The following is a 20,610-nucleotide window of genomic DNA, read 5'->3' on the forward strand; positions in this document are numbered from 1 at the left end:
GACGGGCCTTGCCGCTTTAGGCAGGCAACTGGCGGACCCGACATAGATTCAGTCACTCTACTGTAGATGGATTTAGGATTGAGATCCACCCACATGGACAGACGAGTTGGAGTAGTAGATGTCGAGTTGAAACACAATTCATGCTTGTCGCGTTGCACATTGAAGACGTATCGGGCTGCGGTCATATCGCTTTATGTATTGAGTCAAGCTCTATGGAAATCACACTGTCTATCTGGATATCTTACAACAATCGCTTCGTAGACAACACATATATACTCGCTCCCTTTCACCTCTAGACGGACTTGTCGGATTTCTCCAACTTCTCCTTCACTTCCAGCGCGTTCCACGCCCACTGGTAACTACCCAGGAACACCGCCCCCCCGATCCCAATCCAGGTGACTCGCGGCCCAATGCCTCGCCAGAAGGCTCCGGCGCCCTCCTTGGAGATATCCTGCACGACGTGCTTGATGCGCGAGCGGGCTCCCTCCTGCCCCGCGGTCCCGTCCTCGCGACGGGCCAACATGACCCGCGTCTTGATCACGTCCAGCGGCGTCGTCAGGCCCGCAGCAATGGCGCCCGCCACACTGCCGAACACAGCGCTCGTCGAAGCCGGGACGTGACTGACCGCGTCGGCGCCCGGCCCTGCGGATCGCCGCACGCGCTTGACATACGCCTCCTTCATGGACTCCCACATGGTGAACTGCAGCACCGTGAATGGGATCTCCCGGGCGATTGTGATCCCTGCACCGCGGTAGAGTTCCCGGATCACCTGGCCGTAGCCTCGCCGGGCGCCGCTCGCGGGATCCGGGTGTCGCAGGGCCAGGATGTCTTTGAGGGCCAGCAGACTCGAGCCACCGAAGAGACCGGCCTGGGCGCGCTGCTTGACCACCTCGGTCGGCACGCGCACCGCGCAGGCGGCGATCTCACCCATGGACGATGCGACGGAATGCGTCAGGATGATGTGGGTCCGCGAGGGCGCTTCTACGGGTGACGGCGGGAGGAAGGTTCGTTTAACGCCATCGTAGACGATGAAGAAGGATGCGGCCGACGGTGCGGAGCCGAGGAGGACAGACGGGAGGCCGGCGTAAATCCCGCGGATGGTTTGTCTCAAAGAAAGGTTCGAGGTCGGGGCGGCCGTGTGGTGCCGGGCCTTCTGGAGGCGGGTTTTGATGGTATCCAACGGGTAGAGGGAGCAGTCCACGGTCAGACCAGCGACCGCGCCAGACTGGAAGTAAAGGAGTGAGTCAGTCAATGCTACACTGGTCACTAAATGAATTCAGCTTACCAGCAAAGACCTGGTCCACAGCGAGGCTGATGGCCCCGGTTCGGAGGCCTGGGCCATGGTCGGGAAGAAGTGACTCGATCGGGGTAGCCGGATCAAGGGCTCATTTCGCTGGGAATTGCAGTGGGTGAAGAACACGAGAAGCTGTCTGTCCCGACTGCAGTGATATTACTCTCTACCAGGTCAATTGGACGACAGACGGTGGGAGCAAGAAGCGGCAGGTGGGAAAGTTTTGGCCGCGGAGCGCGGTGGAAATCTCGGTCCGATTGTCGCTGCTCGCCAAACTCCGCTATCTCCGCATACCGATCTGACCCCCATCGTACTCCGTACGTTTAAACTGAACATGATGATGATGGGATGTATTACAAAAGGATCATCGGCAGTATAAAAATATATACATGTTCGCCATTAATATACAAATGGAATCATCTTCCACCGCCCCTGCACCGATTCCTTCCCAAACTTCTGCGCATACCACTGCTTCGTGGTCCCCGCCGTGATACCCAGATTCACAGCGACAAATACCAGCGCCAGGAAGAGGGTTTTATTAATCATCTCGCCGGGCGGGGCAGCTAGCGCAGCCAGAGACAGGTAGATTACACATTCGGCGGTGTAGTGGGGGCAAACAATACTGCAGAACATGGGGTGCGTGGGCAAGGTGTACTTCTCGAGCGAAGACAGGTAGTGATGGCCGTCGTGCTGCAACCCGGATGCCATCAGCAGGATCGGAAGACATAAGAAGGTGCGCAGGGACGGCGCATTGGCCACCTTTATGTCATCCAACGTGATCTGATGAGACAGCAGCGTACCTGTTCGAGGTCAATCGATGTCGCTTTCTTAGAGTAACAAAACAAACAAAATCAGATGAAAGCATACCGGTTCCTTCGATCCAGATGGAGACCGACATCAATAGGTAAAAGGCGAGTCCCACCAGCCAGTGCGCAAACCACATCGAGGATGAGGACGGCTTGTAAAAGGCAAAACACTCGTACAGACGCCGACCTCCTTGGACCAGCATCAACCCCCAGCACATGACAATCTGGGTGATCGACATGGACCGATCCCGATGCTCCGGGCTAACCCGCGTCGCAATCGCTTCGAATGCACCACCGCGCAGCGTGACCTGAACGGCCCAGAATACCGAGGCCACTACCGAGGCGATGTAGAAATGGGTGAAGTACCGGTGGGGCACCTTCCACGAGGCGACGACGTCGAGGGCGCGCGTCACGACCGATCTACTCGAAGTCTCGGCTGGCTGACGTGCAGACGCCTGCGCAGGGGCTGCGCGGGCCCCATAGGGGATGAAGCGGGCATGGAACGAGTCCAGCAGGCTGGCGAACAGGACCTGGGGAGGTTTAGTTCGACCAAATGACATTGACACAACATCTGGATTTGGACTTGTTCATACCACCGAGGTGAGGGCAACGTAGATCGCCCTGATCAAATCCACTGCATCCATATGTGCCGATGCCAGGGCATTGTCCAGGATGGAGGCCAATTGATCCATGGTGGTTGATATTGGTCGATCAGTTGGCGACGAGAGACCGCCCCGACTCGGTCGTTCTCCAATCATGGGTCATCGTCACGTGATGCGGAGGAAGCTCCCATGCTGTTCTCTCTCTGCTGTACAACCTACAACCAAGTTGATTTGTTATGATTACATTCTATATCATTTTGTATTAATCGATATGTTGGCATATACTCCCAGTCGCCAATTGCCGATAGCTGATATGTTCGAGCGCCGTGACAATGGCATTGCTTGAACAAGATCGAAGGTCGATCAGACATTGATCTGCGATGGAAAATATGAGCCAGTCTTGGATTAGTCCTGGAACTGAGTACTATAAGGAACGACCTGGCCACTGATAATGGCATAGTTGATGATCAGATGCAGCTGGTACTGACATTGGCGAGTATTCACTGAAGCCTCTCGCGGTTGAGAACATGGCGGTCTATCAACCCTACGACTCCTTGCTTCTCAGCCCTATGGTTTTACAAGATCCCGAAGGGATTTGGACCTGTAGTGCCAGATCTACTGTCTTGCAGCTGTACTGTATGTTAGCTGGTGAGATATGAGGGCCAACAAGTATCGCTGGTCGGTGTTCAAAGGTAGTCAAGGCAACTATGCTTGGGGCTTTGTACTATCTGGTTTTGGAGAAACTCACCCTGAGGTATGATGGTTGGATGTCTCACCCAATGAATACCGTAAATACTTATTTTATGGAGAGACACAAAATTTTTGTCTTTGACGTGGAACTGACCAAGTCGTAGCAATTATATTATAGGCAGTGATGGGTTTTCTAGAGCGTGTGGTAGGTATACCGCTGGCCCGCCTATTATCATGTGCCTCGAAGTACTTTTACCCGGAATCACCTTAGACCACTTTGAATATAACGCTAGATTGGTAGTTGACCGGTGGCTTTGGTAATTGTGCTCAATGCACATCCACTAATGACCTCGAGATTGACGCATGGCACATACACTAGGTAGACTTCCAAGTCAATATTGGCCCACACAGCCCAAGATCTATAGGAAGGATATTTTGATAACATGACTAATATCAACAATACGCCCAACACCTCCCATTGCAAACCGACGGGTATAATCGCACACCTGCCATGCTCGGATACAGACAAAACAGATCCATGCCCCCCCTCCGCTAGGCACGATCATCTACTCTTCCCAGTCCCCCGGATGACGTTCTCCAGAATCTCTCGGATCTGCTTGCAGCCGTCGATCCCGACAGCCAGCATGGTTTCGATATACGTGCAATGGACTTTCGAGTCCAGGGTCAACATCGAGACTTTCATGTCCGGCTCGTCGTCGTCCATGGCGTGTTCCCCGACGGGGATGGAGTTGGTCGTTCCGACGGTGAGGAACGGAAGCTCTTGCTCTTCCGGCAGCGACAGGTCGAGCAGCGGGTCGAGCGCGTCGTTGTGCGGATCCCGTGGTGTCGAGGCGCTGCCGCTCATGCCGGCCGTGCAGCCGCAGAGAAGGCCCGGCATGGGGACACCGGCGTCGACCAGCGCCAGGGTACAGGCGTTGATTGCGGCTGCTAGGAGAGACCCGTCCGATGAAAGAACCGAGACGTGGATGCTGATCGTGCTGTGCGGGTAGAGATAGGTGTGCAAATGCGACTGGAAGGCGGCTCGGAGGGTTGCGGCTATGCGTGACGATTGTCTGCATGGCGAAAAAAAAAAGGATTAGTCGACGGTCAAGATTCGACATCTTGAACGACCACGCGGACATACCTATCGCTTCCGCCGGCTCTTCTCTTGCGATCCACGCCCGCGAAACCGGCCACATTGACATCGACTTCGACCACCGCTTCCGAGGACCCGGCGGCGCCGCCTGTCGCATCCCCGCGACGTCCTTCGGCGGGACCGTGGACGGAACACAGGATGGTGGTGTTCCCCATGGCCAGGTATGAGGAGCCCGAGCTGGCTGGGTTCGTGGAGATCTGTGCCGAGAGGAGGCGCAGTTCGTTCCAGCGACGGCCATCGAGGCGCAGCTTGGTGAGCGGGTATGTTGTCGAGGTGTCAAGAGGCATGATGACTGAATTCTTCGGCCACTATTGTTCAATTGAATTGACTGGATCGGAGTGGTTCCCCGCACCACGCGATGGGAATTTGCGACGGGTGGTTTGAAAAATCTGCCGTCGGAAGACTCGTTTTAGACCGGGTGTAGGCTAGGGGATGTCTAACACCAATTCAAATAATGTTCAATTTGATAGGACAGTACTGCATGTATCAGGGTCTTTGGTGTCCAACAACGGTCGCGTAGAGGGGTCGCTGCAGAAATCGGACAGGTTGGCGGCCAGAAAATCCGTTGGCATCACAGGCCCGCAGTTCTTTTCCTGATTGGGAAGTCCGTGATCTTACATCATCATTCTCCGCATCTCCAAACGCTGGGGGACAATGTAGATAGACAGGTCCATAGGGGTAGACAGATGAAATTTAGTTTCGTGAAGAATGTATAGTAAGAATCATATGAACAGATTTACTCGGGATGTGTTTGTATGATGGAAGATTGTCAATATGTATTATCCTTGGCTATTAACATTACTCCGTGCTTCAATATGTACAGAAACACAAGTATTGGTATAGTTCAAAAATGTTTAAACAATAATACATATTATTGCTGATGATTTAGCAAACATAGCAATCCATCAAGTTGACCACTATATCAGGGACAATGTAGAGAATAGAGACATATGGAAACACATGCCTAAGGCTCCAGTGGATCACTGACGATGCCGGATGAACTACCGATATCTTCACTCTTCGGCTGTCGGATCCTTTCCCTCATGCGGGGTCTATAAGACCGTCGCGATCACCCTATTACATGTCTACTAGATCAATTCTAGATACTCTTCCATATATTCCGACATGACGTCCATCCCCACTACCCAGAAAGCCGCGCTGGTCGAGAACCCCGGCCCCGCGGCCAAGATCGTCCACCGCGACGACATCCCCGTGGCGACCCCCGGACCAAACGAGATCCTGGTGAAACTCACCTGCACTGGCCTCTGGTAGGATCCCCGATCAACCATGGAGGTGGCACCAAGACGCCTGGAGAAACACTTCTACCGCTCTAACACCACCCTCAAGCCATTCGGAAATTCGCGCCGTCCTCGGATGGGGCCCCTATAACCCCATAGTCGCCCACGAAGGTATCGGCACCGTTGTCCAGACGGGCCCTGATGTACCCCCGTCCATGATGCACCAGCGCGTCGGCATCAAGTGGCTCTACAGCGCCTGTGGGAAATGCTCCGTTTGCGCGCGCGGCTTCCCCAACAACTGCCCCCGCCAGTTGAACACGGGCCGCCACGTCCCCGGCACGCTGCAGCAGTACGTCGTGGCCGACGCGCGATACGTGTCCGCTATCCCGGACGGTCTCTCGGATGAGGTGGCGGCACCGCTGCTCTGCGCAGGGCTCAGCATGGCCGGGGCGCTGTCCAAGCTCGACGGCGAGGTGCACGCCGGCGACTGGGTGGTGATCTCGGGATCCGGCGGCGGATTGGGCCACATTGGGGTCCAGATCGCCGCCCGGATCCTTGGCCTCCGCGTTATCGCCATCGACCACGGAGATGCCAAACGAGCGCTGAGTCTACAGTCGGGGGCGGAGGTGTTCCTGGACTACGAGGAGGATGATCTCGTCCAGCGTGTGTCGGAGATCACGGGGGAAGGGGCCCACGCGATCCTCGTCGTGCCTGGCACCGAGGCGGCCTTCCAAGTCGCGCCCAGCCTGGTGCGGAACTTGGCGTCCATTGTGTGCGTTGGTCTGCCGCCGAATCAGTTCAATCTGCCGATCTCGGCGACAGCGTGCGCGGCACGAGGTGAGTCATTGGTACACCGGAGGCCAGGGTCATCCCCGCTAACAAAGATTCCCCAGGTCTGGTCATCAAAGGCGCGTGTGTCGGGACAGATGCACAGATGGACGAGCTGCTGCAGCAGGCGCTGGCCGGGAAACTGACCCCTCTGGTGGAGGTCTTGGAATTTTCGGAGACTGCCCGAGTAATAGAGGGGTTGAAGACGGACACCATCACGGGGAGAGTAGTTGTGCAGATACCCCAATGATTGACTTCCGTTGCTTGTAGATGATCAAATCTTATATATAGTCTTCCGGTGTAACTACGGTTTCCGCGGGAATACTGTCAGTATCAACAATACAAAATAGTACCCCCCATCCCGAGGTAATGGCAGACAAATCCAAGTACCCCTCCGGTACCACTGATGCGCCGTGGGAAACCGGTAACAGACGGAAACCGGAAAACTTAAAAAAGTTTAAATCCTGTGAAATGAGGGACGGAATTAATTTGATTGGCTGGATATGACAACAGCAGGGATCACCCCGGTCCAAATCCGCTTATGTCAGACAGATCTGCTTCCGAATACAGACTAGCCGGTAATATACGCCGTTACGTGACCGTCCGGTACCCACTCTCATTTGACGGCATGTATGTAATCGGGGATCCTCTGGGAACCGGTGACCAGATCCATGTATGGAAACCATTGACTCATCGTTGTCTATTCTTCTCCGCTATATCTCTCTGCTGTATCTTTTTTTTTCTCTCTCTCTCTGCATACCCCCCAATAGATTCCTACCCTTCCACTTCAATCAACCCCCACAATGTCTGCCAACGGTACCAACGGGAGCTCCGCCAATGACTTCACCGTCAAGGCCGGCCTGGCGCAGATGCTCAAAGGCGGAGTCATCATGGACGTCGTCAATGCCGAGCAGGTATGTCTCCTTCCACTTCATTATACTGCCATTGCGTCTGTCAGGGACTGACTGTAGAGCGAAATAGGCCCGCATCGCCGAGGAAGCCGGTGCCGCCGCCGTCATGGCCCTCGAGCGGGTCCCCGCCGACATCAGAGTTCAGGGTGGCGTCGCGCGCATGTCCGACCCCAACATGATCAAGGAGATCATGGAGGCTGTCACCATCCCCGTCATGGCCAAGGCTCGTATCGGTCATTTTGTCGAGTGCCAGGTAGGTCCTTTTCTCTCTCGGAGAGCAGGCAAACACCGCTAACGAACGACCTCGGTTGTAGATTCTCGAAGCCATCGGCGTTGACTACATCGACGAGTCAGAGGTCCTCACCCCCGCAGACGACGTCTACCACATCACGAAACACAACTTTAAAGTCCCCTTCGTCTGCGGCTGCCGCAACCTCGGCGAAGCCCTGCGCCGTATCTCCGAAGGCGCCGCTATGATTCGCACCAAGGGCGAAGCCGGCACGGGAGACGTCGTCGAGGCTGTGAGACATATGCGCACCGTCAGCGCGGACATCGCTAAAGCCAGCTCTATCTTGAACTCCGCTGTCGACCCCGAGGTTGAGCTGCGGCAGTACGCCCGCGAGCTCGGCTGCGACTACGCTTTGCTGCGTGAGACGGCTGAGAAGGGCCGTTTGCCGGTTGTGAACTTTGCTGCGGGCGGTGTCGCCACGCCCGCTGATGCGGCGCTGATGATGCAGCTGGGCTGCGATGGCGTCTTCGTCGGCTCGGGTATCTTCAAGTCGGGCGATGCGAAGAAGCGCGCCGGCGCGATCGTCCAGGCTGTTACCCACTATAAGGATCCGAAGGTGCTGGCACAGGTCAGTGAGGGTCTGGGTGAGGCTATGGTCGGGATCAATGTTAAGCAGATGCCTGAGGCCGATAAGCTGGCGCAGCGGGGGTGGTAAATCGTGACCCATACTGCCTCTTTTGTTTGTTTTGTTCCCTTTTTCTCATGGGTGTTGGAAAAGTTGGGTATTCTTTCCGCCTGTTCATATTGCATTGGCCCTTGTCAGATATTTTAGAATACAACCTGTATTGTGACTATTTGTTGCGTTTTAGATATCTACCTCGATACACTAGGTGGACGTAGAAGACCTGGACAAAATAAGGTAAGATGGATATCAAGCCATGGGACACTACCCATATGCAAGAGCCAGAACAAATCTACAAGGAGCGATGCAGGAATCAAGTGTATTTTGCCCAGCAACGCCGGGTCCCAGTATTAAACCGACAACGCCCATGGGTAGTATGATATCACATATAAATACAGAGAGCGGGGATCCACCGCGTCACGCGATATTCCCTGCCATGCTGATGAAGATCGCCTGCGCCGCCAGCTGCAGCGACCAGAACCCGACCTTCTTGAACCGTCGCTTGCGCGCTTGTTCGTCGACTACGTCCCGCGCAAATGCGTCGTAGACCTAGACAAATATCGTTAGTTCTTGTTCCGATTATGAAGAAAAGACAGAGACGTACCGCTGCGGACAGGTCGTCCATCAGCCCGCTATCGTAGATGGTCCAACTGCCGTTGAAATCCCCCGCCCGTTTGACTAGGCGGCAGTTGACCGGGATGAAGGTGCGCCGCGAATTGATATACGCGACTATGGGGCGGATGAGAGCGTTGTTGATGTAGGAGAGATCGCGGGTGAAGATGGGGACAACCGCGCGAACGTTGTTTAGGTGTAAGCGCAGGTCCGTGACGAGGAATCGCTTGTCCTCGTCGGCGACCGGCTCGTCGGCGCGGCCGGCAATATCCGCGGCCGAGTGGAACCGGTTCGAGGTGACAGTCGCCTCCAACCGGTCGTAGAAGTCGGCCATGACCTTGGCCAGACTCTCGTCGTTGTCGGCCGGGATCATCATGTCGGCGACGATGTCGACCTGCCCTTCGTGGATCCACGAGAGCGGACCGGGCACCCCGCGGTTCAGATGGTCGATATTTAGCCCGTCCACGCGGATGCGGTTGTGCTTCTTCCACGGACTCGGCTTGCCATCCTCCTCCCGGCCGTTGTCGAGCTGGGCGCCGGTGAAGCTGTGGGTTTGTCGGGGATGGATGGTAAACAGAGAGTTATCGTACGCGCCGGACATCATGTTCGCGGACATGAAATCGTAGAAGAGCCACTGCTTTCTCAGCTGGGGGAGGTCACAGGAGAAGATGCTGACGGAAAAGGGACGGAAGTTGTCCGGCTGGTAGACCGTGAGCAGCAGGTCGTTCATCTTGAACGAATCGATCTCAAAGTCGCCCGGGGAGTGCTCATGTCGGTAAGACTTGGGGTCCAAGTCCTCATCGGGCCAAAAGACCGATCGACGATCGAGGACGCCCCGGACTCCTTGGATCTCCACGTCCCGCAGGAGCCCTTTCCCGTTGAGCCATTTCGCGAACGATAGGGTCACGTTGACGGTTTCGATGGAGACGTCAAACTGTGTGTAATTGGTATCCTCGTCCTCCGCTGTTGTTCTCTGTTCGGGCCCGTCGGGAATCAAGTGGTCGCTGCGAGCTGCGGCGGCAGCGGCGGCAGCTGCCGTCTTCGAGGAACCTTTACTGACATTTCCGGTCCCTTGACCAGGACGTCGCGAGACAAAAACATTTCTGAACGTGATGACGCCGTCCCTCCACCTGGGGACGATGGCGGATTCGAACACGACCTTCACTCCGGAGGATTTCGTGAGGTAGTTTCCTATCCACCCCGCAAGGGTTTCTACAACTGTTAGCTCTGATCGGACCCCCAACGGGAAGGTAAGTGACAAAGCATACCCTGTGCAAATACTGTATTGATGGTGAGGATTATGAGAGAAAAGAAAGTAGTCGTCCCCAGAACGACCCAGACCACATGGCCCAGAAAGACCCATGAAAACAGGGCGGCTATTTCGTCCAGATTATAAGGTCGCACACTGCGGATGGAGAACCACTTGAATCGGACTTTCAGCCGGGACCAGAACCCCGTTGCCGCGGCCAGCAGCTCCTCCTTGGAGGGGCGATGGATGTGTGGCATCTGGGGGAAGCGGTATCCAGTCGGGTGTTTTTGCTCCGCTGTCGGATGGTCGGAACCGGGACTCTGGGATCCTTCATTTCGGCGACCGGCGGGCGCTGTCGACTGCGGGTCTTCCGGAGCATTTTTCAGAGGATCTTTCGACCCCTCCGTCGGTGGTCGGTCATCCTTGCTGGTGTGAAAGCCGCGTCGTGCCGCGGTCTGGGATAGGGAGCGAAAGAATTTGCGGTCGAACTGGTAGCGGCGAGACGGCAGCAACTTCTCCGGGGCGATAGCACAACTGGTTCCCGTCTCGACCGCGGTGGTGCTGGGTGATGCCCCGAGGACCAGAAAGCCCCCGGAGGCGAATCGTCGAGTATATTGGTGGGTTTTTCGTAGCGAGAAAGAAGGCGGCTTTCCGAGGCGATTTTTGAGGACGAAATCGCAAAAGAAGTTACCCGAGCTGGCCGCACTGGCCGGAGCCGTCTGAAATCCCTTGCCTAGGAGCGGGTGAGCCGCTTCCCAAAAGTTGGTATACAGCCTGCGTCCAAGATTGCCTGTCATGGTTGCCGTCACATAATGGACAGGACGGACGGAAGGGGAAGGTCGACAAATCAAGGTGGTGGGATTACCACACCCAGAAGCTGGTCAGACAGGTCCCTTGGTTTTACTGAAACGCGAGTTAGCCTGTTCCAAAAAACGGACCGTCGATGATGGATGAGTTGGAGACTCTGGACGAGCAGGAGAAGCAGGAAGAAAATGAAGCTGCAAGTTCGCGCAGGAACAAATTTCCATGAAATCATTGTTTGCCCTGTTTGTATCCGGGCGGTGTGCACGGGCCACGATGCGCTGCCTAAGGCACGAGGGGCCGTGCTTGGCACTCCAGTCGATCAGGGCGACCCGCTCCGTCCAGGAGTCAACTATTCGATCTTGTCTGATCCGACGTTGAAGGGCATAATATCATACTACAGCCACAATGATCAACGCGGTTCTGGTCTTCAACAACAACGGTGAGCCGAGGCTCACCAAGTTCTACACCCAAATCGTATGTCTCCCGGATACGGTTCAGTTCACCCTTCCGAGAAAGAGTATCCCACTAATTGAACCTACAATCCAGGACACCCAAGCAAAGAAAGAATTGATCGGCCAAATCTATGATCTCGTGTCGCGACGACCGCCAACCGCCTGCAACTTCCTTCCTCTCCCCCCGATGCTGTCGCGTGGGGCCATGTCCACCGTGGAGCTTGGCCCGTCCGATGCCCCGACACAAGTCATCTACCGGACCTACGCCACGTTGTCGTTCATCATGATCGCCACGTCTACGGAGTCTCCGCTGGCGCTGATCGACCTCATCCAGGTCTTTGTCGAGTCCCTGGACCGGATGTTCGAGAACGTCTGCGAGCTTGATCTCATCTTCGGGTTCGAGTCGATGCACGCCGTGCTGGCGGAGATGATCATAGGCGGGGTGGTGTTGGAAACCAACACGGAGAAGATCGTGGCGAGCGTGCGAAGCCAAGAGGGCCCGGCGGCCAAACGATCCATTCACACCGCCGGCGCGAGTATGGGGCGTGGTGGGCTGCCTGGCTTGGGTGGCTGGCGATGAGCTGGGACGGCGACAAGCCGGGACTAGTGATTGTGGTCCTTATGATAGTGGTCATGGACGAGGTATTTCGAATGCCAACCTTGCTTTACCGGGAAGCACACTGGTATGGAGTGCGGCTGAGTAGAGACATGCTGGTCCCGGAGACGTGCGGATTCAATGCTAGTACGCAGACCGAATTGGCCACGAGGCAGCACCGACCAGGCGAGCTCGTTTCCCAAGAGTTTCGACTTTATTCTACAGCTGGAATAGACGGTACCAGTCAGCGGGAATTGACGGGACCCTGCCAATTACACTGGGTGCAGCGCAGCCATGGGCATTCTGGAACCTGCCCCGCTTGAGAAACTGGAGCAGCGCACCGCACTCAAATATGGCAGACACGTTTGAAACTCGACAGAGAAGCACTGTCAGTAATAGAAAGTGTTGGGCCTAGTTAGCAAGGATAGCTCACTCTGACAACCTGTTTGTTTCCATGCGCAGCGTGAATTGATTTTAATGCGAGCCATGCAGCAATACCAACTTCCCTGATCAATAGACTATACGAATTATACCTAGTAAATGGGATCCCATTCAAATAGCCTGGACCGGCCGGAATCCAGGCCGAGATAGGTATCCCAAAAAGGTTAAATTGCCCCCAGTCCCGTGACCAGGCGACACTTTCGCGGTTCGACCCACGCGTCACTGCCTGGACAACCGTCGACCTAGCCGTCTTCTCTTGCAAGGCCCATCTCTTCCCTTGAATTTTCATATATAGACGTGGCATTCATGGCCGGGTTGTCGCTAGCCAGCAAAAAAGGACGAGTCTCTATGTGCATCCGAAAATGACGCCGACCCTGGCGGACAAAGAAGCCTTTTTTAGTCAACTGGATGAGTTGGACTCGGTATCAGATGAATCTCCAGAAAACCCCGACGATTTTGATCGGGTGCTGCAGAGTGCCACACTTGAGCTTCAGCGGGTATCGAGTCTACCGGTTTCGAGTCCCCCTCCTTTAGAACCGACCAGTCCGACGCCCTTGCTTCCTACCCCGCGGGCTTCTCCAGAGGGGACAGGCGAGCCCGAGGTGGCATGTGCCCGCAGCATCCCAAACCCGCGAGCGAATGGACCCCTCACTACGGATACCATGACGAGAGGCACCAAGACGGGTGCTTCGAGAGGCAGTCGGAAGCGCAAGGCTTGTGCGAGAACGATCCCCGAGCAGCAGCAGATCTTCAAAGGGCTGGTATTCTGTGAGTCCCCTGATCCTAGGGACCGGTCGGTGTCTAACCTCGACAAGTCTTCTTCCCCAACAGTGACGTATCGCCTCTACGACGGTTGCGCATTCAACGGGCGCAGGAGTATGGGGCGGTATGGGCGAAGGACTGGGGGAATCGCATCACCCATGTGATCGTGGACAAAGGGTTGACATTCCAGGAAGTGCTGAAGCACCTCAAACTTGAATGTTTTCCGGTAGGCAACCGACCCTCAAATTTCGACCTACCCACTGACCGGGTACAGTCGACTGTTATGCTGCTCGACGAGAGCTACCCCTCCGAGTGCATCAAGTTTCGATCCATCTTGAGCTCGCACCACGCCCGGTTCCGTATCCTCGGTATGTCTGTGGAGTCGGAGCCTGGGGAAACAAGACCGGGTGGTGAAGTGTCGACAGGCGATTCGCTCCCATTGAAGCCCAGCGGCAGGGAGCTACGGACGGCGATGACGCCCCCTGAGCCTGACAGCCCCGCTGGATGGAACTTTGATGTTTCCCGGTCACCTGCACGCGGCGGCGTGGCAGACGAGGCGGTTCGCTCGCGGACCCCGCCGCCACGAGACGCTCTGGATGAGATGATCGAAGCAGCACAGTGTGCCCAGGATTTGGTACGTTAACTGGACGCAGCGAAGGTCGAACCGCACTGATAATATGGCCACTAGCCCTTGGAACCTCTAGAGGTCTTCGATGACGAAACGGCGATGGGTGGATCAGACTCGGAGTGCTCGGACACCCACTCGACTGGGCCTAAACGGAGGCGATTTTTCCCGGAGGCTGATTCCACCGTGGACGCGTGGCAGCAGAATTTCATATGCATGCAAACGCCTGATCCGAAATTGACAGCCGACGGGCCCAATGCACGGACCATCGAGATCCTCCAGAAGATGCTGGATTACTACACCAAGACGGACGACCAGTGGCGCTCGATGGCCTACCGCAAGGCTATCGGCGCTCTCCGACGACAGACCACGCGGATCGTCACTCGGAACCAAGCCCTCTCGATCCCCGGGGTGGGGTCTCGGCTGGCGGACAAGATCGAAGAGATAGCATTCACGGACCGTCTGCGACGGCTAGAAAACACAAACACCACAGCGGACGAGCGGATCTTGCAGCTGTTCCTCGGGGTGTACGGGGCGGGGATCGTGCAAGCGTCACGATGGCTGGCGCAGGGGTACCGATCCCTGGCGGACCTTGGGGGGCGGGCGCCCCTGACGGCGAACCAGCGGGTGGGGGTTGAGCATTACCATGATTTCGCGCAACGGATCCCCCGGGAGGAGGTGGCGGCACATGGCGCCATGGTGCGAGATGCGGTGCAGCGGGCGGACCCGAATATGCAGGTGCTGATTGGGGGCTCGTACCGGCGGGGGGCGCGCGACTCGGGGGACATTGACGTGCTGATCACGAAGCCGGACGCGAAAGCGGGTCAGATCCGGACGGTCATGGTGGAGACGGTGATCCCGGATCTCTTCCGGTGCGGTTTCCTGCAGGCGAGGCTGGCGACAACGACAGCGGCAGATGGTAGTAAGTGGCACGGGGCGTGTCAGCTGGCGGGGGGCGCGGCCTGGCGACGGATCGATCTACTGTTCGTACCGGGATCAGAGCTGGGGGCGGCGCTGATCTACTTCACGGGGAACGATGTGTTCAACCGGAGCCTGCGGTTACTGGCGCGGCGGCGGGGGATGCGGCTGAACCAGCGGGGGCTGTATGGGGACGTCAGGCCTGGGACCCGGGGGCGGTTGGTGGAGGGGCGGGACGAGCGAGAGATCTTTTCGCGGTTGGGGGTGCCCTGGCGGGCGCCGGAGGATCGCGAGTGTTGATTCGAGGCCAACTAGGTACCGTTATCCCGACTGCCCTAGTCAATCATACTTTCAGTGGAATGCAGAATAGTAACATTCTTATGAAGTGTACAAGTGAACGAACTACTAAATGATGTCATGGTGGCATCAAATCAGCCCCGCACGAAGTAGGGTGACTATCAATAGATAGATATAGATCAGCCCATCGATTCCGATGGCCATCACCGATCACCCTCAGCCATGTCCTCCTACCAACTTACCCCCGACGACCTCGACATATCGACGGAGACCACACCGGCCATTCGGGCGGCTCGGAATCCCAATCTACCGGGCCAAAGGTTTCGCTCCACCAAGGCCTTGACAGCTCTAGAAGTCGCCGCGGCTTGTGGCCAAGAACAAATGTTCGATCTAATTCGCGACGCGAGAGCGGATGAATCCGCCTGGACTCAGACTCAGTCTCCAGGTGAAATTGTCGACGACGGACTATTGAGCCAGGAGGCAGCAGTCCCATCATCGCTGTCGACCTCGTCACCCGTCCACAAATCCATCGCTGCAGGTCACCACGCCATGCTTCAAAAATTGCTCCACCAACACCGTTACTCCCAAAAACTAACGACCCCTCGCCGCGGCGCCGACTCTGGCCCTTCCTCCACTCTCCTACGCCCTGGCCTGCTGTGATCCAGACGACCCCAAAACCAGAGAGTGTATCACCGAGCTGCGAGACCACCCAGATCTCGACCCTTACCTCCGCACCCCCGTCTTCGGGGTCCACTTGCTTCATTTTGCCGTCGCTTGTCACAGCTCAGCCCCATTGTCCTGGCTCGGCTTGCCCCTCTCGTCCGCGGGATCCACTGCCTTCGGACAGACACTGCTTCACATCGCCTCGCTGCCCTTAACATTCGAATGCATCTACCAAAACAACCCCGATGTCGTCCGAAGCATTCACCGCACCAGGACTCTCGATCTCGCCTGGTCACCGCATCCAAGACCTAGTCCCTTGCATATGGAGCCACGGCTGCCGTCCAGACTCAACCCGCTGCGTCCCCGGGGGAGAACCCCAATGACGTCCGCCGAGCAGGAAGCCCAGTTGGATACCCTGCGCGTCATCGTCGATGCCGGCATCGATGTCCGCGCACAAGATGTCGATGGTAACACTGCCCTGCACTATCTGGCGGAGACCTTGAATGTCGACCCCGGCGTCATGCAGTTGTTTATAGACATGGACGCCGGTGAGGAGGTTTATCATCTTGCCTTGAATCGGGAGGGCTTGTCACCGCGGGCGTTGTGGGAGAGTAGATCCTCCAGTAATCAAGTTATGGAAGAATAGGTTGAAGCTGGAAGATAAAATGGTAAAATGATATAATAATATTGAAAAATATATTTTAAGCTCTTTCTTTCTCAGTAAGAGGTGATGTATCTACTGTCACTTATCAAAATGAATCATAATCATAAGTAGCAGTCACTTCTATAGTAATGTTCTTTCCTTTCTTATTATATGAATTTGTTTCACTTTACTTTTTTTCTGTCTACCGTAGTTATGTAATTATTCTATTTTCAATCATCAGAATGTTCTCTATCTCCAACAGGGTGCTCGAATCGCAAATGCTCAGTCCGCCAACAAAGGTGTACTCCCTTCAAATTGAAGTAAAAAACTCGCCACTCAACCAAATGCTACAGTAATGCTAATTGCCCTGAAGCCTCGCGTCGAAGTAGTGGTCATTTTCGTCGATTCCCCTCATTGATGCGTCTCCATGAAAGACCGACAGATCCCAATATAGACAGAGCACTGAGAGCAATCGCCACGTCAAAGCTCCGAGTCAAGGCAGAGTTATATGCGTCCAGGATGATCGGCAAGACATCGGAGGAAAACTTCTCGGAGACCTGAGAAGCACCGGTGTGGATGACGGCGGCGGGGTCAACGGATAACTCCGTGTGGCTGTGAAGAATCTGAGCCAGCTGATTCTGGAAGATTGACTGAGCGACGGCGAGGAAAATGGAGCTGGTCAGGGTTCGAGTGAAGAAGAAAATGGAGATCGCCATGGGCACGTCGCCGGGGCCAACGACAAACTGCGGTACGAGCATCACGTTCTGACAGCCGATGCCCACTCCCACGCTGTTAAGCACCTGGTAGCCTAGCCAGTGGGCCGTGGTAGAGTCGACGGCCAGGGTGGTGAGAAGGCCGGCCCCGATGGGCGTGATAATCGACGATACGATGACAAACGGCGTATAGTAGCCGACGACAGCCACCAGCCCACCGGTTGCTGTCGCAGTGAGGATGAGACCCAACATGGTGGGCAGAGTCATCACACCGGACTTGATAGCGGACGCATTTCTGACGGCCTGGAACCAGATCGGGAGCTAGAGGCAGTTAGTCCAACCTCCCGGCTTTGTTTCGCAAAAGGAAAAACACCACCTACATAGTATGTAACGACGAGGAGAGCGCCTTCAATGCACAGATTAAACCAGGCCCCCGCCAGCAGATCCCGGTTCCGTAAAATGCGAAGGGGCAGCAGAGCACGATCCCCGCGCCAAACTTGATGGACGCCGAAGATTATGGCCAGCACACCAGATGCAACAAAGAGTGCTATAACGCGTGCGCTGCCCCATTCCCAAGGGGCCGTTCCCCCCATCTGCACGGGGAGCATGAGGCAGACAAGCGCGGGAACCAAGAAGGCATTGCCCACCAAATCGAAGGCATCGAGTTTCTCACGCCAGCCGGCGCCTTTGAGGCTTGGCTTCACAGCGTTTGTAAAGAGCATGCAAATGGCGGCCACGCCTCCCACGGGCAAATTGATGTAGAAGCACCAGCGCCACGAGAGCCGGTCTGTAAACACACCCCCTAACCTGTTCCATGGATCAGCAGATCCGTTGGATATATGGCTGTGCGCTCGCTTACACCGGGCCAGCAACGTTGGCAATAGCCGGTACACTCCCAAGGATACCGTTGTACAATGCTCTATGCTGAACTGGAGTACTGTACCCCATGACGACGTAGAATCCCGAGAATATACCAGCACTCCCGATACCGGCAATGCTTCGACCACAAATCAGGACTGCGGACGTTGGGGCCGTGGCGCAGATGAGCGATCCTATTTCGAAGATGCCCAGTGCGCCCAGAAACACCCACTTGGCTGTGTAGAAGTTATACAACTGGCCGTAGGGCAGCTGTACTATACATGATGTGAGGAGGTACGAGCTCGCATACCAACCGACATCCTGTAGTGAATGGAATTCGGTGGAGATCCTGGAGGAAGCTGTCCCTAGAATGGTTGTATCCTGAGGACCGAAAAGAATGGCGTGAGTAACGAACATGGGGCCCAAGGCATGGAAACATATCAACCCACCAGATACATGCAGAACACCGATAACCCTAATGAGATTGTTACTAGGACCAGTTCAACGTAGGACTTCACTCCCTCCTGAGCTGCGGCCCCATCCCCGGACGATGAGTTGGGCCTTTTTTCCGATTGGAGCTGGGCTGGAAGTTCATTTGGAGCATCATGCTCTTGATCACAAGGCTGTATGGTGGGCTCCGGACGAGAACTTGCTCCTTTCATCGTGGCAGCGGTGCCTGGAAAGCGAACCGATCACTCCGATAGTTCCGCTATAGAGTATCCCTCAAGTGTATTCTCCGACCAGGGGATTCAAAAATGGCGGAAAAATGGTAATAAAATATAACAAAAAACCGCAAATCTTCATAGTGACCCACACAGCAAGTTAAGGGTATTTTCTCAAGGAGAACAAGGGATGAAAGGGATCGCCGCTACTGCATCAGACACAGGGATAGTGTATGTATCAAACGTGGACCTCAGATTCCACCTCACCAGTACTAGAGATCTATTACCCAGATCCCCTGCATCTGATTTCTTCTTTCCTATTGTGATCTGCTTTCATCTATACAAAAGTTCTGGAATAGTGTCAGTTTACATTATAAACCATGTTTGAACTCGTCGAAACCAGAAGGTGCAAGGACTGATAGAAGGTGCTTGTTCCTTGCAGATGTAAGGTATGATGATGGTTATTCCGCTCAAGAAGGAGGACCTCGATGTCAAGAGCAATTATTATATATAGTTGTCTACCAAGTCGTATGTGATGAGCACCGCCATGCAGCCGATGGAGGGTCTGTACCTTGAACCATCCGCATTTCTCACTGCTTCAATCTCTCATTCCAGACAACCTGACCGCGTAACAGCATTCCGAATTAGTAGGCTTGTATCTGATAAGATATGATCATCGTTGAGATCTCCACGACTGTAAAATTGCGTCATTTCGGTTGAAAATATGTACGTGATGACGCCCACTTCAATGACTAGTCAGTGGGAATACCTCCGAGACCTTGCTGAATCAACGCGTACCATTGATCAACTATACGCATATGAAGCTCATCTAAGACATCTTAATCTAAATCAATGTCTTATACCGCTTCCACGAGACACAACCTAGTTCAAACAGATTGTTAATACAAAATTATGCTGATCACGAAGCTTAAGTCGACGACCTTCCTTCGCCCTTCTTCATTGCTTTCTGGACGACCCTGATTCATAGCGCGGCCCACCTTCCTTTAACAGATGCAGTTTCTTCACTTCTTAGATTAGCACGATCTTTATCCAAACGCGTATATTGTCTTTATTCCTACTTATGAACAGCCCATGGGCCTTATTTCAATTGCCTACATGTCTTTGACGGCGTGGTTGAAAGTATCTATCATAAAACGAAATCTAGGTTTATGGTTTATGTAACTTATATATTTATTCTGCGATTGTATGCAAAACTTCTAATTGACATGAATCTAATAGTATCGTGCTCCATCTTTAAGTACGCCCAAGCACTATATAGCCTATATGTGAGTCTAACGAAGTAATTACCTATCGGAGATAAAAGAAGGAAATCAAGCGTTGAAGAGGGCCCTACTCTACTGTCCTACATACTATTCTATTACAATACTAGTATATTGAATGACAGACAGTATCTAAGAGCCATGTTCGATCGGATGGTGTTCAATCATCGCGGCGCGTACGTTATCGAGGATATCACTTAATAGATAGTATAGTTGGGAAATAAGGCAGGAGCCAGGCAGAGTACATAAGCCCCTTTACGCCGCTTGATCACTTCAAAAGCTACCCTATCCCTCGCGCCTTGTGATAATTTTAAAGTTCTCCTGCATCTCCACGCCCCTGTGAACCAACTTGTGCTTCATCGTGTTCTACTCGGCGACAGTCCATTCCTTTTCGCCAGGAGAGACAAACTTGGTGTGCTCGCTGGAACGCACGAAGTGGATGTTCGACAATATGTTTCTTATTAGTTTCGGATATCAGCCATTTTGATATATAGTCAACGTAATCTCACGATGATCCCGTCCCGCCTGTATTTCTTCCATTTTATGCTCACCAGCCGGCCTGTGGCTGACTTGTGTCAGTTATAGTGTCACGACGGCCTAGTT

General features: G+C 54.6%; 10 protein-coding genes across 10 annotated transcripts; 5 read left to right on the plus strand and 5 right to left on the minus strand.

The window, feature by feature from the left end:
• Window positions 1-214: 214 nt before the first annotated feature.
• Window positions 215-1,501, minus strand: BDW47DRAFT_56893 (putative mitochondrial carrier protein (Pet8)). The gene is made up of 2 exons (XM_024819341.1): window positions 1,286-1,501; window positions 215-1,225 (listed from the first exon to the last, which is right to left on the minus strand). The coding sequence occupies exons 1-2, from the start codon at window positions 1,340-1,342 to the stop codon at window positions 293-295; spliced, it is 990 nt and encodes a 329-aa protein (XP_024675669.1). The 5' UTR covers window positions 1,343-1,501; the 3' UTR covers window positions 215-292.
• Window positions 1,502-1,560: 59 nt separating this feature from the next.
• BDW47DRAFT_99478 (putative 3-oxo-5-alpha-steroid 4-dehydrogenase) lies at window positions 1,561-2,776 on the minus strand. Its single transcript, XM_024820889.1, has 3 exons — window positions 2,691-2,776; window positions 2,159-2,627; window positions 1,561-2,091 (listed from the first exon to the last, which is right to left on the minus strand). Exons 1-3 carry the CDS (start codon window positions 2,739-2,741, stop codon window positions 1,691-1,693), a joined length of 921 nt encoding a protein of 306 aa, XP_024675670.1. The 5' UTR covers window positions 2,742-2,776; the 3' UTR covers window positions 1,561-1,690.
• A 936-nt stretch (window positions 2,777-3,712) lies between these two features.
• On the minus strand, window positions 3,713-5,083 carry BDW47DRAFT_56901 (exosome non-catalytic core subunit SKI6). Its single transcript, XM_024819342.1, has 2 exons — window positions 4,534-5,083; window positions 3,713-4,462 (listed from the first exon to the last, which is right to left on the minus strand). Exons 1-2 carry the CDS (start codon window positions 4,830-4,832, stop codon window positions 3,952-3,954), a joined length of 810 nt encoding a protein of 269 aa, XP_024675671.1. The 5' UTR covers window positions 4,833-5,083; the 3' UTR covers window positions 3,713-3,951.
• Window positions 5,084-5,423: 340 nt separating this feature from the next.
• Window positions 5,424-6,861, plus strand: BDW47DRAFT_133138 (zinc-dependent alcohol dehydrogenase; the record flags this gene model as incomplete). Its single annotated transcript, XM_024817751.1, has 3 exons — window positions 5,424-5,813; window positions 5,893-6,620; window positions 6,677-6,861. The coding sequence occupies exons 1-3, from the start codon at window positions 5,671-5,673 to the stop codon at window positions 6,859-6,861; spliced, it is 1,056 nt and encodes a 351-aa protein (XP_024675672.1). The 5' UTR covers window positions 5,424-5,670.
• Window positions 6,862-7,327: 466 nt separating this feature from the next.
• Window positions 7,328-8,605, plus strand: BDW47DRAFT_99481 (pyridoxal 5'-phosphate synthase subunit PdxS). Its single transcript, XM_024820890.1, has 3 exons — window positions 7,328-7,525; window positions 7,593-7,775; window positions 7,837-8,605. Exons 1-3 carry the CDS (start codon window positions 7,415-7,417, stop codon window positions 8,464-8,466), a joined length of 924 nt encoding a protein of 307 aa, XP_024675673.1. The 5' UTR covers window positions 7,328-7,414; the 3' UTR covers window positions 8,467-8,605.
• Window positions 8,606-8,729: 124 nt separating this feature from the next.
• BDW47DRAFT_99482 (mitochondrial distribution and morphology protein) lies at window positions 8,730-11,260 on the minus strand. Its single transcript, XM_024820891.1, has 3 exons — window positions 10,314-11,260; window positions 9,038-10,257; window positions 8,730-8,982 (listed from the first exon to the last, which is right to left on the minus strand). The coding sequence occupies exons 1-3, from the start codon at window positions 11,089-11,091 to the stop codon at window positions 8,851-8,853; spliced, it is 2,130 nt and encodes a 709-aa protein (XP_024675674.1). The 5' UTR covers window positions 11,092-11,260; the 3' UTR covers window positions 8,730-8,850.
• Window positions 11,261-11,497: 237 nt separating this feature from the next.
• On the plus strand, window positions 11,498-12,644 carry BDW47DRAFT_99483 (putative AP-3 adaptor complex subunit sigma). The gene is made up of 2 exons (XM_024820892.1): window positions 11,498-11,572; window positions 11,645-12,644. Exons 1-2 carry the CDS (start codon window positions 11,504-11,506, stop codon window positions 12,128-12,130), a joined length of 555 nt encoding a protein of 184 aa, XP_024675675.1. The 5' UTR covers window positions 11,498-11,503; the 3' UTR covers window positions 12,131-12,644.
• A 304-nt stretch (window positions 12,645-12,948) lies between these two features.
• On the plus strand, window positions 12,949-15,191 carry BDW47DRAFT_133140 (DNA-directed DNA polymerase IV; the record flags this gene model as incomplete). Its single annotated transcript, XM_024817752.1, has 4 exons — window positions 12,949-13,354; window positions 13,402-13,574; window positions 13,623-13,982; window positions 14,037-15,191. 4 exons carry the CDS (start codon window positions 12,949-12,951, stop codon window positions 15,189-15,191), a joined length of 2,094 nt encoding a protein of 697 aa, XP_024675676.1.
• A 219-nt stretch (window positions 15,192-15,410) lies between these two features.
• On the plus strand, window positions 15,411-16,497 carry BDW47DRAFT_122700 (uncharacterized protein; the record flags this gene model as incomplete). Its single annotated transcript, XM_024815899.1, has 2 exons — window positions 15,411-15,765; window positions 15,854-16,497. 2 exons carry the CDS (start codon window positions 15,411-15,413, stop codon window positions 16,495-16,497), a joined length of 999 nt encoding a protein of 332 aa, XP_024675677.1.
• Window positions 16,498-16,886: 389 nt separating this feature from the next.
• On the minus strand, window positions 16,887-18,727 carry BDW47DRAFT_115345 (MDR family MFS transporter; the record flags this gene model as incomplete). Its single annotated transcript, XM_024814786.1, has 4 exons — window positions 16,887-17,528; window positions 17,588-18,014; window positions 18,067-18,446; window positions 18,515-18,727. 4 exons carry the CDS (start codon window positions 18,725-18,727, stop codon window positions 16,887-16,889), a joined length of 1,662 nt encoding a protein of 553 aa, XP_024675678.1.
• Window positions 18,728-20,610: the final 1,883 nt, after the last annotated feature.

Source organism: Aspergillus candidus, assembly GCF_002847045.1.
Source record: "Aspergillus candidus strain CBS 102.13 unplaced genomic scaffold BDW47scaffold_4, whole genome shotgun sequence".
Taxonomy (NCBI): domain Eukaryota; kingdom Fungi; phylum Ascomycota; class Eurotiomycetes; order Eurotiales; family Aspergillaceae; genus Aspergillus; species Aspergillus candidus.